The sequence below is a fragment of the Cornus florida genome, unplaced genomic scaffold, assembly GCF_030987335.1.
Source record: "Cornus florida cultivar Cherokee Brave unplaced genomic scaffold, ASM3098733v1 CherokeeBrave_3.0.0_Hap2_Chr06, whole genome shotgun sequence".
NCBI lineage: Eukaryota > Viridiplantae > Streptophyta > Magnoliopsida > Cornales > Cornaceae > Cornus > Cornus florida.
The window spans coordinates 24,015,383-24,032,794 of NW_026775576.1; the positions used below are offsets into that span (position 1 = coordinate 24,015,383).

Here is a 17,412-nt window from a genome sequence, read left to right on the forward strand (position 1 = left end):
AAAATGTGTCATGACATATGTTAGTGGACTCTAAGTGAACAGGTTTTGTACGTGAAATGTCTACAGCTCTTGAGAAAAATTATACCATTGGAAAACAAAACTTATTGAAACTGGGTTGAAAGGGTTTGAGAGAATGATGAAAGAGAGATATATAGAGACAATACAAAGGAAGAAGGGTTTTATCTCTTTGAGATACTCATCTCTACATCCTCATATTTATATTACTTAATAATTGTGGTAATTAAAATAATGCCCCGCTCTAAAGTATTCTAGAACCTAAACTATTCTAACACTCCCCCTCAAATTGGTGCATAAATATCTCTCATGCCTAACTTGCATATAATAGAATGAAAAGCTATACTACACAAACTTGCCCACTATTGTTCTGACTTCACAAAGGACATACAAATCAATCCAATATTTAGATTTTCCTTAATCAAGTGTTATTCAAGCTCTATATATTTAGTTCTATCATGTTTAATTGGATTATGAACAATATTATTGGCTTCCTTGTAGTCATGATAAAATCTCGTAGGTACATCATCACTCATTCCCAAATCACTCAAACTCTAAAGCCACATAAGCTCACAAACTCCATGCAGCAGAGCTGTGTACTCTGCTTTACCATTTGATCTTGCTACTACTAGTTGCTTCTTGATCTGCCACGTAACGCCCCAAATCCCATGATCCGGTGCATTAACTAGGAAACCCAAACCTGACCCGGAACCCGAGTCCAAAATGCGGAAGCGAATACAAAAGAAGATGTCACTCAAGACAAATACCATCTCTAGGACAACAAGAGAACCACAACGAAGTCTACGAGACTAAAACTCAAGAGCAACTGCAGAAGCTAAGGACAAGGAATAAAAAATGATCACGAACACGGAAACTAATGCCCACATTAGCCTACATGGCTAATGTGACCCAAAAGATGCATCAAACATCATGCAAGTCATATTAAAACACTATACAAGGTCCTAAACAAATGGGAGATGAATTCCCACAAATGGGCATCCTCGGATTGTGAGATTACCTAAACGTTTCTCAAAAACAAGGTCATAAATCACTCTACGGTTGGAATCTCTAAGTGAGATTGGCATCAATGGAAAGCTGACTTCAAGACTGTCAGTTTGAACACAAATTTGACCCTATTTGGATAAAAAATGAGGGAGATATGGCTGTATAAAGATGACAACACAAAGCTGATGAAGCAGGAAAGTCAGATGGCTGAAACTAGGCAAAAATCCTGGCAGAACACTTTCCGGGAAAAACCTAAATCAGTCGGCTGACTCTCAGAGTCAGACGGCTGAAACTGATGAATCGGACGGCTGAAACTACCTGGAAGCAGAAACATGCCTCTGTGAAAGAAATGAAATGCAACAATCTTAAACCCAATGATTCCTAAGTATGCCCAATGCTCAAACATAATAAATAAGTCTTCCAAAATGTCTACGCATGGCAAGGACAATTTGTGGGCCCAATGCGTGTGTGAAATCATACATGGAGTGTATATCAAAATGAAGTCCATACATAGATATGAAAATGGCTTTTGGCCTTGTTACATCATTTATACAAAATGAACCATACATTGTAAGTAAGATTACATCAACAACTATATACCTTAGCTCAGATTACAATAGCCAAACTAGTGACCATCAGTATGGCAACAAATAAACATATACATCAAGTTACATTTCTAAAACAAATAAGAGATGCGTGTTCATTAATAGCCTTGCTTCAACCTGAAAGGGGAATCAACGAGGGGTGAGCTTACAATGCTCAGTAGGAAATATGCTAGGTACATACACAAACTACATTCCTTTGGCCTCACAAGAGTAGCCCGTGTCAAAAATGCAAAGGGACATGCTAGTGAACGTCTATTTTCGGGGATTTCCTAAAAGCATCATCCTAAGCTGCCAATTGTACTTAGACATATCCATTTCATTTTATAAACCTCAATATAAATATTTGGTCCTTAGGTTCAGCTTTCGTTTTCTGTATTAGGGACACGTTCCCCTTTTGAGCGCTTTTCTAATAAACTTTTACTTATCAAAAAAAGAAAAAATTCCTCAATATAAATATGCATCACCCATTCCATTTCTAGTAAACATATATGTAGTATATGAAATAAAACAAGTATTCAACTTGCAGCTACACATGGATGCCAACTTGCAACAAAAACCGGAATTGGAAATAATAACAATAAACCAAGTTGCAACTACACATGGAAGTCAACTTAGAAATAGATTCGAAATCAACAAAGGAGAGGGATATCTTGATCCACACGCACCCCTAGTCATACACATTGCATGAACCGGTAAAAGTGGTCTTTCCGAAATAAAACCACGGCAACCAACCGTCTAAAGAGTTATTTTCGGTCTACTAAACCGCAAGGAACAAACGTAATGAACATTATAAAGTTGGAGAGCCCGAGCTCACTTGCTAGTGCCAAGCCCTAACTGTCACGGATCAAACCTTACAATAATCCCCGAGAATATCCCAAAATCATCATCCAAATTCCTCAAGGTAAGAATATACCAATATATATATCCAAATTGCACATTGCAAGCGCACATAAGCTCATGCTTTCCACACGAATCATGTCCTAAAGTCCAATACTATCATGGCATGCTCATTAATGCAATGACAACCACACAGGCAATAATTGTTCGTAGTTGACCCTATATAATCAAGAGGGCATTTTATCAAATCTAATACAACATAGATATCCACAGTCATACTTCCAAAAGTAAGCTCACAATATCATCCACATAACCTCCAAAGTAAGTGTAACACTTATATACACAAATACGAAATTTACAACATTAGGTAAGCACCTTGGCTATCAACTAATATTGCAATAACAATTCCAATTAACATATTAGGCATGCAATCAATAATAATATCATTGACTTATCATTAACAAGTATTACTAATCCAAGTATGAAATTTTAAATATATACACACACACACATATGCATGTATAACCCATTCTAACTCACAAAGTGCAAAGAAATCGTAGTCTTACATACGCAACACATCCCTACCTCATTTGAGATGAAAATCTCAAAAACTCCAAAATCAAAGGTGCTCCAATTGAGCTACAACTTTGAAGGACCGACGAGGATGATGAGGGGAACGATAAACCCTCCTATGGCCGCCCCAAAATCTGATTTTGAAATCACCTCAAAAATCTCAAAATGCCCTGAACGGAAAATAGAAACAAGGGTTTTGAAGCCCTTGGTGTCCAAGTTATAGAACCCTTCTATGGCCGAGCAAGAAACAAAGTGGAAGAGTGCCAAATCAAAGCCTTGAAACTTGAAGCAAAAAGGAAAAAGAAAATAAAAGAGGGAGAGAAGAGCGCGGGTCAAGGAGGGGGAAGAAATCTGATCTCTCTCTCCTCCAACACACCTGTATGCATAAATATATCCTGTGGGCCCCGCCGATTTCCAAAAATCTCAAAAAGGCCCAAAATTAAAATATCTTAGAAAATAATAACGCAATCGCCCCAAAATAAAACATGATGTCCAATGTGTCCCAAATGAAATATATATGTCCCATATATCCCAAAATGATACATGCAAAGTGTTAGAAAAAAATTCCGAACACTTGACCCCACCTGGTCCCACATGACCCGAGACCTGAAAATGTCAAAAAAAGAAAATTGGGAAAAATGGAAAAAGGGACAGGTCCTCATACGCCAAGTTACCATATCACCCCAAGAAAGTGCAATAGCCTATCATCCGCTAATTGTTGGGATTATATGCCAATGATTGATTAAAATTAACAGTTTTTCAAATAAAATCTGATTTATTTAAAACCCCACCAGTTGTGCTAGTAGTTCCCCCCACAACTGGATAAGGCCTCAGCCTCCTGATATATGTGCCCTTCCACCCCTCCCCTCTCCAGGCTCACACTCCTCCAGTGCGTGGTCTGCACGGCTTTATCTTCTTCCTTTTTCAACCCTTTCTTTGTGCAACTTTCCTCCTTCCTTCTTCTGCATCATCCACCAATCTTCTTCCTTCACGAGCGATCCCACAACCCGCACAGGGAGACTCAACACTGTTGTACTAACTCCAGTATGGTCTCTTCCTGTATAGCAACCTTGTATCATAACAGATTGTTGTGGACGTAAATTGATGGAGGGTACGAGCCACCAACATTAACCATGATTGGAAATTTGGAACCTTCTCTGCATCCACTCTTTCATCGGCTTCCACTCCCAGAAATCCTCCACGCATATCACCGAATACCATGGAAAAAGCACAGGTGCAGAGGAAGTCCATACAATATCAATCTTCTCTTCCCTTTATCTTTCAATACACCTGAGCAATCCACCCTGAACCTCCACATGTCTATTCGCCAAGTTGCATCGCCCCACTGCCTTCTACGTTCCATCAACACTTGAATCGCCTCTACATGCGATGGTAACCAGAATAGAAGTAATGAATCTGGCAACGGCGGCACCCCAACTCCCCTAGAGAGTCTCCATGATTTAGTTGTCCTGGCTGTAATTTGATTCTGATCTCCCATTTTTCTATCAAATTTCCCGACCAAACAAGCCTTCAAGTCGTACCTCAAAAATCTCAAAATGCCCTGAACGATGGTCCTCTTGGTGTTTGTGAGGCCTTCACTATCCCTCCTTGCGCGAGGCGAGGGAGCCTCACCACATCCAGAAATGATGAGAAAGGTTGTTCATGGAATTGCTATCTTAGAGAAAGAGGTTTAAGAATACAAAACATATTTTGGCTTTTGAATTGAAGGATAACTTCACTAGCAGAATGACAAAAGGTAATTTACTGTCATCAGCATGCACTACCTTAGCAACACTTTCCCTTTCAATTGAAGTGTTCACAATGTGATTGTTTTGTGATTTCATTACTGTATCATCTAATATTTGCCATATAAAAATTATCTGCCCATCATGTGTCCCTAGTGGGTATTATTCTATAAAAGGTACTTTTAAGTTCTTTTGAATCACCTGCTTTTTTGGATTGTAATGTCGAAACTTTCTATGGAAGGTTGGAGTCTCCAAGTGTTAAACTTCTAGGTATCATCTTAATTATTTCTACTGGAATATTATTAACAGGTATGCAGCTTTATAATTTGCAAAGTTCCTATCAATTTAGTTCTATAACATGTTTAGTTTTTCTTTTTGTTCTTCATGTACTTCATCAACATGCACAATGATACATCTCATTGCTTTTTAGCATTTCAAGATTTAACCATAGACTCTACTCAATAAAAGGATCTGATTCTCTTGAATTAGTTTTCCTTTCATGGAAAGTTTGTTGACTTTAAGAGATAATCAAATCAAAGAATAAAGTATAAGAAGAAAAAGAGAAGAAAAAGGATAAGAGAAAAAGAGAGAGAGATGGGGAAAGAGAGAAAGAATGAAAGAAAGCTTTCATCCTTCCACCACATTATATTTATAATAATAAGTTTCAGAAATTACTCATAAGCCCCAACATTATATAAGTAATAACAAATAAGCCCCTGACAACACTCCCCCTTAAGTTGGTGCAAAGATATCTATCATGCCCAACTCTTTTATTTTTTTATCTTAATCACATGTATGCCTCCACCGAGGCTTGGAACCCTAACCTCCCTTTGGGAAGTAGGAGCTTGGTACCGCTAGGCCACTAGCCTGTTGGTATCATGCCCAACTTAACTAACATATTTTGCAAGCAAGTCTTGCTTACACCCTTAGTCAAAACATTAGCAACCTGATCATGTGTGTCGACGTATGGAGTACAAATCAGCCCAAGACGAAGCTTTTCCTTGTTGAAGTGTCGATCGACTTCAATGTGCTTTGTCCTATCATGTTGAATTGGATTATGGGCAGCGCTAATAGCAGCCTTGTTGTCACAATACAACTTCATTGACTCACGAAAAGGATAACCCAACTCACCCAACATCGTTCATAGCCATAACAACTCACAACAGGCTGTTTCTTGCTTCGCCATGAAACAAGATTACCTCCAACAAATGTGCAATATCCTGAAGTAGATCGTCGATCTGTCAGAGACCTTACCCAATTAGCATCAGTATAGGCTTCAACATGCAAGTGGCCATGACGGCCGAACAATATCCCCTTACCAGGTGAACCCTTGAGGTAACGAAGAATATGATGAGCTGCCTCAAGGTGAGGTGTACGTGGAGCATGCATAAACTAACTAATCACATTAACAACGTAGGCAATATCTGGGCGCATGAGAGATGGGTAAATCAGTTTCCCAACCAATTGCTGAAATCTCCCCACATCGTTTAATGGGTCTCTATCTACATCATCAAGCCTATGGTTCTGCTCAATGGGAATATTAATAGGTCTAGCTCCAAACCTGCCTGTTTCATCTAACAAATCGAACACATACTTCCGTTGAGAAATGAACACCCCTTTCTTCGATCTGCACACCTCGATGCCAAGAAAGTATCTCAAATATCCGAGGTCTTTAAAATCAAACTTTGTCCCTAAGAATGACTTCATTCGATGAATCTCTTTTGGATCATTTCGAGTGATAACAATATCATCAACATATACAATAAGGGCAGTGGTGCAGCCCTGGTGCTTCTTGATGAAGAGAGTATGATATGCCTGACTCTGTGTGTACCGTACTCTTTTTACAGCAGTGCTGAACCTCTCAAACCAAGCTTGTGGCTACTGCTTTAACCAATACAAGGCTTTTTTTAGCTTGCACACTACGTTCTGACCATTGGCAAGCTTAAACCCTGGTGGCATATTCATAAACACCTCTTCCTCCAAGTCACCATAAAGGAAAGCATTCTTTACATCCAGTTGATATAAAGGCCAATTCAAATTGGCTGCCAAAAGAAAGGACACGTATAGAGTTCATCTTGGCAACTGGAGCAAATGTTTCCAAATAATCAATTCCAAAGGTCTGAGTGAAGCCCTTTGCAACTAACCGGGCTTTATATCTTTTAATTGTTTCGTCTGCATGATACTTTACTGTGTAGACCTATTTATAGCCTATTGGTTTCTTACCCCTAGGTAATGGAACAATATCCCAAGTACCATTCCTCTCAAGGGCCTTCATCTCTTCAAGCATGGCTTCCTTCCATGGAGTTTGACTGAGAGCATCTGAAACACTAAAAGGAACATATACAGAGGAGATACATGAAGTGAAAGCACGATATGTTGGAGATAAGGCATCATAGGATACAAATTGAGATATGAGATGTTTTGTACAACTACGAACACCCTTATGATAGGCAATAGGGACATTAAGATCAAAAGGAATACTATTGGCAAAAGAATCAGGAGTATCAATGTCAACTGAGGAATTACCTGGATCGAGGGAGACTTCTTGGTCCTGGGATGAGTCAATGACTTGTTTTGACCTCCTAGTGTAAACAATTGGCTGCTTTCCCTGCTGCAAATCATTAGTGGTAGGAGGACCAGACATAGGCACCTCAGTTAGAAGCTCCCCTTGAATGGGAATAGGCAAAGGAAGGGGGCATTCCCTCTGAATGGATGATGGATTCTCTACCTATATAGTAGTCTCCCCTTGTATAGAATTCCGAACAGTGCAAAAAAAAAAAGAACAGACTCAAAGAATGTAACATCCATGGAGACAAAGCGACGATGGGTGGTAGGGTTATAACACCGATACCCTTTTTGAGTGGCGGAGTATTCAAGAAAGACACGTCGGATTGCCTTGGGGTCCATTTTGTCCTTTCGATGATGAATGTGAACATAACAACACAGCCAAACACTTTCGGAGGGACAGTGAACAAGGCAGTGTGATGGTGTAAGACAGAGAAGGGGGATTGATAGCCAAGAACCTTGGAAGGCATGCGATTGATATGGTATGTAGCTGTTAAGGTTGCATCAGCCCAATAACTTTTAGACACTCCCATCCCAATTAGAAGAGAACGGGTCACCTCCGTAATATGACTGTGTTTTCTTTCAGGTACACTGTTCTGTTGTGGTGTATCGACACAGGAGGTTTGATGGACAATCCTGTTATCAGCAAAAAAGGAGGCAAGACCACTATACATAAACTCTCCTCCATTATCAGATCGAAGGATTTTGAGGGGACAACCAAACTGAGTACATATCATCCTATGAAAAGTTTTAAAATGGAATGAGCTTCATCTTTGGTTTTCATTAGATAAAGCCAAGTATATTGACTAAAGTCATCAACAAACACCACAAAGTAACGAAAACCAAGTAATGAAGTAGTAGATTCAGGACCCCACACATCAGAATGAACAAGCTGCAAAGGAGCTATACTTTTATTAATACTAGTAGGAAAAGAAACACGACATTGTTTGGCAAGAACGCATGTTTCACAATTTAACTCAAAAGATTCAACAGAAGCAAACTAGGGAAGCACATGCTTCAAAACAGGAAGAGGTAAATGACCTAGTTTATTATGCCATTGCATTAACAGATTTTTATTTACATTACTATTCCTAACGCTAGATTGATTTGCAACATAATAAGATGTTGGCCTCGCATTCAGCAAATACAAGCCATTGTCCTCACGTCCACTTCCAATCGTCTTCCCTGTATCCAAGTCTTGAAACACACAGTGAGATGGAAAAAAGGTTACAGTACAATTCAAGCCTTTTGTAATGTGACTGACAAAAAGGAGGTTATTGATAAACTTTGGGACATAAAGAACAGAGGAAAAGGTAAGATTAGGAGAGGCAGAAAAAGAGTGCCCTTCCTCGCAATGGAGGTGAAGGCACCATCAGCCATTCTAACCTTATCTTTACCAGAACATAAACTGTACGAAGAAAAATCAGATGTCATATCATTCATGTGATCAGTGGCTCCTGAATCAATGATCCAGGGTGGCCCACTAGATAATGTGGAAACCATGCTCTAGAGTTTTAACTGCACACCTAGAGCTTTACAAACCATGCTCTGATACTATGTCGACTTTAAGGGTCCGTTTGGTTAGACAGAAATGTATGATGGAAAGTGAAAGTGAAAGAAAGTGAAGTGAAAGAAAGGAAAATCAAGTTTCCAGCATGCATTTGGTTAGTAGGAAATTTTTTTATGAAAGTTGTGGGAAAATATTATTTTGCTAATTTGGATAGCATGAAAAAGAAAAGAAAATGATTTACTTACCAAAACTACCCTCATGATTTCAAATACTTAAAAATAAATTAATTTTGTGTTAGATGAATCCTCTTTATACGTAATTATTTATATTAATTTTTAACAAATAAATAGTAAAATGATGGATTATTAATAATTATTATTATTATTTATATTCATATTTAAATTAGAACAAACTAAGGAGGACTGGATTTTAGTTATCAAATTCTTATTATTTTGTGTTTTAAATAATAATTATTTATATTCATATGTAGAATGTAGTTCATTTATCATAACATACTCGTGTTTTTATTGGAATATTAAATATAATATTTTTTGCAAGCCCCTCGAAGAAACACTAAATGACAATACTCTAGGATAAAATTGGTCATGCAAAAGTAACATTTTATAGTTAATGCATAATAATTTTTTGGTTCATGCATAATTTATCGGTCCACTACCATATTTTATGACTATGAACCATGCAAATTTTTTTATACAAAAATCACATTTATTCGAGTATAAAACTCTATTAAATTGCAAAACTGTATAAATAATAAAAAATAAATATTATTTTGATTTCCATCCATATGACTCTAATTCATGTCTTCTCATATATTGATAAAAATTAAAAGTAATATAATTCTACTATTCAATTCTTAATTTATTTTAAAAAAATTTAGGCAACGACGGTATTAGATATGATGAATCCAAATATGTGTCCTAGTAAATAGATGGCATAACTTAATAACCTCTTTGAAAAAAATTGGAGAAACAATTCAATTGGGGCATAATAGGAAATTTAGAAATTAAATGACAGTTTCAAGCGAGAAAGTAAACTTTCTTGTGTTTTATGCGGGAAAATATTTTAGGAAAATTTATCCGATACAGGAATCCACTTTCCCCAAAATTTTCTATTTCTAGGTAACCAAACTCCAAAAAATTAAAAAATATACCGTTTCTTTTCCTTTCTACCTACTTCACGCTAACCAGACAAACCCTAAGAGATAATCAAATCAAAGAATAAAGTATAAGAAGAAGAAAAAGAGAAGACAGAGGATGAGAGGAAAAGAGAGAGAGATGGGGAAAGAGAGAAAGAATGAAAGAAAGCTTTCATCCTTCCTCCACTTTATATTTATAATAATAAGTTTAAGAAATTACACATAAGCCCCAACAATATATAAGTAGTAACGAATAAGCCCCTGACAACAATGTTTTCTTTCTTTTCTTCATTTCCTTCTTATCACTGATCTAAATTTGATGGCTACCAGCCTCCTTATTGTTAATACATATGATGAAATTCATTATGTGCGCCTCCTCTTCTTTCCATTTTATTCAATCTAAATTTTTTCTTTATGTTGAATCCCGATCTGTAACACTGTGTATCACAGTTGCAAAGGAGACAGAATTTGAGTTGTGGGGTTTCATTTTTGTTATGCTTGCTTCTGTTATGTCCGGGTTTCGCTGGACCATGACTCAGATTCTTCTTCAGGTATAACTTGCGTCTGATCTAATTACATCCTTTCAGTATGATTGCTGGTGTTTGAATTATAAATATTGAAGTTATTTCAGTTTTAATGATATGTGTGCCTACTTTATTTTTGTCGGTTTGGATCCTGGTCTTTCATTCTGTTCGTGTGTGCTGATCCCAAACCAACTTAAAGAAAGAAACCTATGGTAAGCACTATCCTCTGCTGTTCTAATGCGAATTGTAGCACTGCAAAGTAATGTGATGAAATTATATTAATAAAACCAGTGTTGGATAACCCTGGTTTTGGTTTGACATTTGCAAGAATCAGAGTTTGGTGAGTGTTATGTGTCGGACTACTGGGTGTCATTTTATTCTTAAGTAAAAAAATACTCATGAGTTTGGTAAACAATGAATTATAGAACTTTATTTGATTCAGGGAAGATGCAAGGTTTCACTAAATAAAAGAGCACAAAAATACTGCCAATTATATGTTGGAGGAAGTAGTTCCTGGAGATATACACCTGATGGTTTACGCTATCCTACTAAATCACATTGTATGACTCGATATGTCCCTATTTTGAGATGTCAAATGGGATGTGTTTTTGTGTGTGGAAAATGTTGTCCATATGCGGTTAATTTTTCTTAACTATGTGGGTCACGTTTAACATTGTTTTAGTTGTGTGCGCTTCCGTGTGTGATAAAGATGCGGTTACTTAAAGGGTTTAGAGCATGGCATCTGCTTTGCATCCAAAAGCTGGCAAAGACTTGGGGTTTGTTCTGTTTTTCTACTTGAAAATGTTGTCCTAATGGAGTCAGTTTATTATTATTATTAGATGGGTCATTCTTAAGATTTTTTCTCTTGTCAAATCTGTTCCAAAGGGATTTTCATCAATCGTAGGTGCTCATGTCACCTCAATATAATCAGGCTTAAAAATTATCAAGCTTGGTGATTCAACCAAGTAGGAAAGCAATCTTTGAGGCTTTGTCTTAAGGAATTTTTTTTACCCGTCTGATGTCTTCTTCTGAACTTAAGTTTATACATCAAACATAACTTTAAGATTCTTTAATTTGGTTCTTCTCAGGTCTGAAAAATCCACTTACCTTGATGAGCTATGTGGCTCCAGTAATGACAGTGGTAACTGCTATACTTTCTCTTATATTGGATCCATGGAATGAATTCAAAACGAATGATTACTTCAATAGCTCATGGCATTTAATGCGAACTTGCTTGCTGATGCTTTTTGGTGGAACTCTGGCTTTTTTAATGGTAGGTATCTGGGATTGAACTCTTGCCAATTTTATATTATTTTTTCACATTTCTCTCTTCTTCTTCTTCTTCTTCTTCTTCTTATGGTTTTGGGGGTGGGAGTATTTTTCCAGTCACTAATTATTTGGAGATGAGTATTCGGATTTTACATTCTTCTCATGATGCTGTTTTGTAATCTTCACATATATGATGGGTTCCTTGGACTGTGTTTCCACTTAAAAAATTAACCTGTTCCTCTTGTTGCAGGTATTGACGGAATACATCCTTGTCTCTGTAACTAGTGCAGTAACAGTGACAATAGCAGGAGTTGTCAAGGAAGCTGTCACTATTTTGGTATGAACTTTTTTTTAGAATTTTGTTCACTTATCAAATGATAAGCAATGCGTTGGCTGTACATATAACTTGATGTTCCTCTTTTCTTTGGTGGGTATAACTTTTGTTTCACTCTGACCTTCAATGGCAGAGAATCCATGATAGTTGCTTCTATAGAAATTGTTAACAACCATCTACTCCAAAAGCTTAAGCTATTAGAGAGGATGTAATTTTAATGTTTAAATCCTCTAACACTCCTCACATGTGGCCTTCTTTTTGGTCCAACAGGTGTTTTTCAATTTTAATTAGGGTGACGGTGAGGTTTGAACCTGAGACCTTTGGCTCTAATACCATGTCAACAACCATCTACTCCAAAAGCTTAAGCTATTAGAGAGGGTGCAAATTTAATATTTAAATCCGCTAATAGAAATAAATTCGTGATAGTAAATGATAAAGTACCCAAGATCATAAGTTAAATGCCAATTATTTATTATTGATGCGCATTCTAGAAAGGGTTTCTAGTTATTTATCACTATTTATTTTCCTTGCACATATTTCTGTATATTGTGTGCATTGTAATCCAAGTCAAACATCATCCAAAATCCTAAAGCCAAAATAAGAGTTGGAGGATTTGAAGTCTAAGTTGCGCTAGTGCCTTGTAACTATTACTTTGTGGTGACTTCTGTTCTATCTGAGTGCACCACTGTTAGCTGTGTGTCTAAAATTGAGTTTGTCTTGTTGATCACTTTTACTTTGAGGCTCTAAAAGGACTTCCAACTAAAAGTGCCTTTTAAGTAAACACGAGCGTTTAGTGAGGCCAAGCAAATGGGCTTTAGGAGAAGTCCAATTCTTCAAAAGTCTTTTTAATTGAAGCTTCTGAGAGTTTCTTTGAAAATGAGTTCTCCTGAAGTAGATGGGTTAATTAAATAATAAATTTCAGTGAAAAGTTGACCATATTTTTTTTGATGATCGTCCCATGATTTCCCATTTGCTAATATATATATGTTCAGACTTGTGTCTCAAATTCCTAGTTTAATTAGGTTTTTGTTCTAGAGTTGTATTTTATTATTTAATTTCTTGTTAGGCAAGTGTTGGACTCAAAGGAATTGTAATCCTTGTCCAACAAGGAATTGGGTCTAGCACTCTATATATAGGTACATAGGTTATGGTTGAGACTTGTGAGATTGAGAGAGATGTAATCTCATGAGGTAGTTGATGGGTAGAGGTAGTTTATGGGTTGGTAGTGGCACTGATAGCAAGGAGACAGGGTCGTGGAGTGGTACATGGTGAAAAGACATGTACACGGTGTTGGTACTCTATTGTTATAATATCTCTATGGAATCATAGTGGAATCTCTTCTCATCCATGGATGTAGGCTGGTTTTGGCCGAACCACGTTAGATCTTATGTTTGCGTGTGATTGCTTTCTTGCTCTCATTGGATTTCGATGTTCGTGTGCTTCCTCTGTCCCAATAATATATATATATATATATATAGAGAGAGAGAGAGAGAGAGAGAACTGACCATGGTGGTATATGAATGTTGGTGATGGGTATTGCGACACTGAGAGAATGGTTGTAATAGTTAATTTCCATGCTGCACATGGTGGTGGGGTTTTTGAGCAATTCCAGCTCATAGTTTGTCAATGACTTGTCATTGCCAGTGCCGGACATCAGATCTGCCCACTCTTTACCTGTCTCTGGAGCATTTATGTTCTCATAGCTGTCCTTGTCTCTGCTTGAACTTTTGAAGTTTTAAATATGTGATCTTTGATATATATACTACATTAATTGGTATGAGAGATAATATTTACTCTGAGGATACTACTTTTGACGGTTATATATAATACTTCAACTTCATTTATTTTTGCTACTTATTTTTTGATTAATGGTGATGGGTGGTGGGGGTCTCCAAAACCTTGCTTTGATTGTGAAAGTGATGTATGGTATTTTGTAGTGAAAAGGGCTATCATGTCTTATGTGTTTTCTGTTGAGCTGATAGATCTTCCCTCTACCCAATTAATTTTTCAATTAATGGTCGCATTGTATTATTTGTACCAATTTAAGCTTCATTGTATTCAACAAAAATGCAGCCATTTACAGTTATAGATCTACTGCAACTGATAGTGGCTGTGGTGGAGCGGGAGAGGGAGGATGGGGGATTGCAACAAACCAAATATATTTTGGAAAAGGGCGGAGAGGACAAGAGGGTAACATTGTCAATTAAAAACTATTTTAATAATTAAAAGGACTTTTGAAAAATACATCTAACAAAAATGTTTTTTATTTTGAATTTCCCTCTAATGAAATTCTTTCTGCAAAGTCCTCTCAATGATGGACTTTTGGGTGTTAGAAGCTACCTCAAACACCATCTAATTGTTGTTGTAATTTGAAGGTCAAAAGTGAAATGAAATAAAAGAACAGAGCAGGTAATATATGGCGACGTTGAAATATTCCACATAGTTACTTGATAACAATTGAGATTAGGACCGCTGACCTGGGCTTTTGATAAATCACAGTTCTCTAGGCCCAATTATAAGTCACCAAATCCATATTTGGTGAGTTATAATTCAGGATGTGAATTTACATTTTTACCTTTTGATCTTCAATTGTTTTCTCTTCAGAGTCCATAGAGTCTAGCTAAATCCTAGCTCTAACTAACTAAACCAACTTTTGAAAGTAAAATAAACAAAACTAAAGGTTAGAGACTGGGCTTTTTGTTATGAAATTTGCAAACTCTTAAGTTGTAATGCAATGTTGGGCATGATACTAACCTCTGCTTCTTTTTCGTTCGCCTATTCACGCGCCAGTAGCGCATAGAGGGGCCATCAATCAAGTCCTTAGTCAACGCCTTTTGCTCCCTCGTAATATCCGCGCTAACGGATACCAACCACGTGGCAGAGATCGTTGTTTAAAAGGAGTCTTTAATACTGCGGATTCTAATGGGCCAAAGCGCGGATCTGAAGTGGGTTATGGGCCTATTCCGTCAAATGGGTCGCTTGTTCATCCCGGCCCACAGGAGCCGCAAAGGATTATTCATCGGGGGACTCTTTCTTTTAAGAATAAGTCCAGCCCACAGTCCATCTCAAGTCATGGACCAAATGTGACCGACCTGAAGAGAAAGGTTTTGAGAGGGCCCAAAAACAAAATGATAGTTTCTCTTATCAATTCCAAGCCCAGCCCATCTATTTGTAAAGAAGTTAGTCACTTACAGCGGCGTCGTTCCGAAGAGTCCTCTGCATTTTTCTGGAATTCTCCGGAGAAGAGAAAATGGCTGAAATTATCTGCTGCAGCGAATGGTGGAGGTCATTTTGAGATGGGTTCTCGTCATTCTCAATGTTGTGCAGATATCTCATCATCATCTCTCTCTGATACTCTTCAGTCGAAAGGAAGAATTGTCAGGTCTTCTTCTCGGGATTTCAACAGAAATCATCAAGGTGTTAGATGGTCACGAAAAGAGAAGCAAAAGTGGTCTTCTACTAATGTTCCAGGTACGCCATCAGTTTCACATCCTCAGATTTTTAATGACCCATCCTCTTCTTCTACCCCTTGTGTGGTGAGGAGTGCCGGTATTGTGCTGGAACTAGAGAAGAAATGCGAGTTGGCTGTCACGGACAATGGAAATGATTCCTCGAATGGGTTGAATACGGAAGGACTGAAGGATAGTGAATCTGGCGTTTCTAGGCAGATGATAATTGTAGATTCTGCAGTCAATAAATTTCCTGAAGGAGTCACAGTTTGTGTGGGCAGAGACCTGCATTTCCAGTTGTCCAATGAAGAGGCTGTAGCCTTGATCAAAGAGCTTCGATTAAGCGTTGCTCTGAAAGGTCTTAATTACCTGCCTTACACAGGGATTGACGGGACTGATTTTGTTACAGGATCTGATTCTTTTTATGAGAATGATAGGGAGATGGAAGAGGAGGTGGATGAGGATTTGGGTTCTATCCAACAGGTTTGCTCCAATGACCTTACACCATGGGTGGAGAATGGTCCTGAAATCCTACAGGAGGCACCATTGGCTATGGTGCGACCTGACGAACAGGGTGTTGATATGGGGAAAGATTGGGTTGTTGACAATGTTGGAGTCACTAGTGAGCTTTTGGGAGTTTCTTCGGAAGGTAATGATAATCAGACATTATCTATCCTTCAAGCAATTGTGGAAGGGAGAGAGCTTGCAGTGACCAATGAAGTTATGAATACAAAGCCTTTATCATCCTGGAAAGGAGTACAGGAGATAAAGAATCTCATTTCTGAAGTTAATTACGAAGGGAAAGGAGGAGTGGCGAAGGAAAGGGGAAGAACCAGGAGCAGAAGTCTCAAGAAGGGTGGAGGGGAGATTATTTTATCTGGTTTACAATGAAGTTACGAATCATTTCATGGAATGTTCGTGGTCTTAACGATCCGAACAAAAGAAGGGTGGTGAAAGTAGCTTTAAGGAAGTGGGGTGCCCAGCTTGTTTGCTTACAAGAAACCAAGTTGGCCTCCATTACTGACAAGGAGGTTAAGAGTTTGTGGGGAGGAAGGTTTGTGGAATGGGAGGCCTTGAATGCTATAGGTTCTTCGGGTGGTATTTTAGTTATGTGGGATAATAGGTGGTTATCTCGAACGGATGTATGGATGGGGAGATTTTCTGTATCTTGTATGCTTAAGATGGAAGAGGACAACTTCAAGTGGGTTTTTACTGGAGTCTATGGACCAGTTGTTGATGATGAGTGACCTATCTTTTGGGAGGAGCTCTGCCATGTCCAAGGATTGTGGTCTTCCCCTTGGTGCCTGGGAGGGGATTTCAACGCTGTTAGGTCCCCGTCAGAGAGGTCTACAGGGGGGAGAAGATCTTTGGAAATGGATCACTTTTCTGATTTTATTGATGAGCATCTTCTTGTTGATTTACCGATGGAATAAGCAGCTTATACTTGGTCAAATGGTAGGGATCCAATCACTCTTTCAAGGCTGGACAGATTCTTAATTTCTGGGGATTGGGAAGAGAAATTCCCGGATGTTGTTCAAGCGGTGTTAGAAAGAGTTACCTTTGATCATGTTCCTTTGGTCTTGGATTGTGGGGGTTTATGTTCTCAAAGATCCCCGTTTAGATTTGAGAATATGTGGTTGCGTGCGGAAGATTTCCAAGGGAAAGTCAGATCTTGGTGGGAGGGAGTTACTGTTTCAGGATCGCCCAGTTTCACCATTACAAAGAAGTTAAGGGCTCTCAAATTAGCTCTAAAGCAGTGGAACAACGATGTCTTCGGGAATCTGGAATGGAGGAAGAATAGAGTTCTTGCTGATTTCTCTGAGCT

The 17,412-nt window shown here is 38.0% G+C and overlaps 1 protein-coding gene across 2 annotated transcripts in view; it reads left to right on the forward strand.

The window, feature by feature from the left end:
- The window catches only part of LOC132311204 (probable sugar phosphate/phosphate translocator At1g06470), a 49,317-nt gene that overhangs the window by 14,504 nt on the left and 17,401 nt on the right, over nucleotides 1-17,412 (forward strand). For both annotated transcript variants that reach the window (XM_059809000.1, XM_059809001.1), the window contains 5 exons: nucleotides 5,022-5,089; nucleotides 10,462-10,562; nucleotides 10,735-10,747; nucleotides 11,624-11,808; nucleotides 12,055-12,141. In XM_059809000.1, the coding sequence (XP_059664983.1) occupies nucleotides 5,022-5,089; nucleotides 10,462-10,562; nucleotides 10,735-10,747; nucleotides 11,624-11,808; nucleotides 12,055-12,141 (454 nt within the window). The remainder of the gene's footprint in view (nucleotides 1-5,021; nucleotides 5,090-10,461; nucleotides 10,563-10,734; nucleotides 10,748-11,623; nucleotides 11,809-12,054; nucleotides 12,142-17,412) is intronic.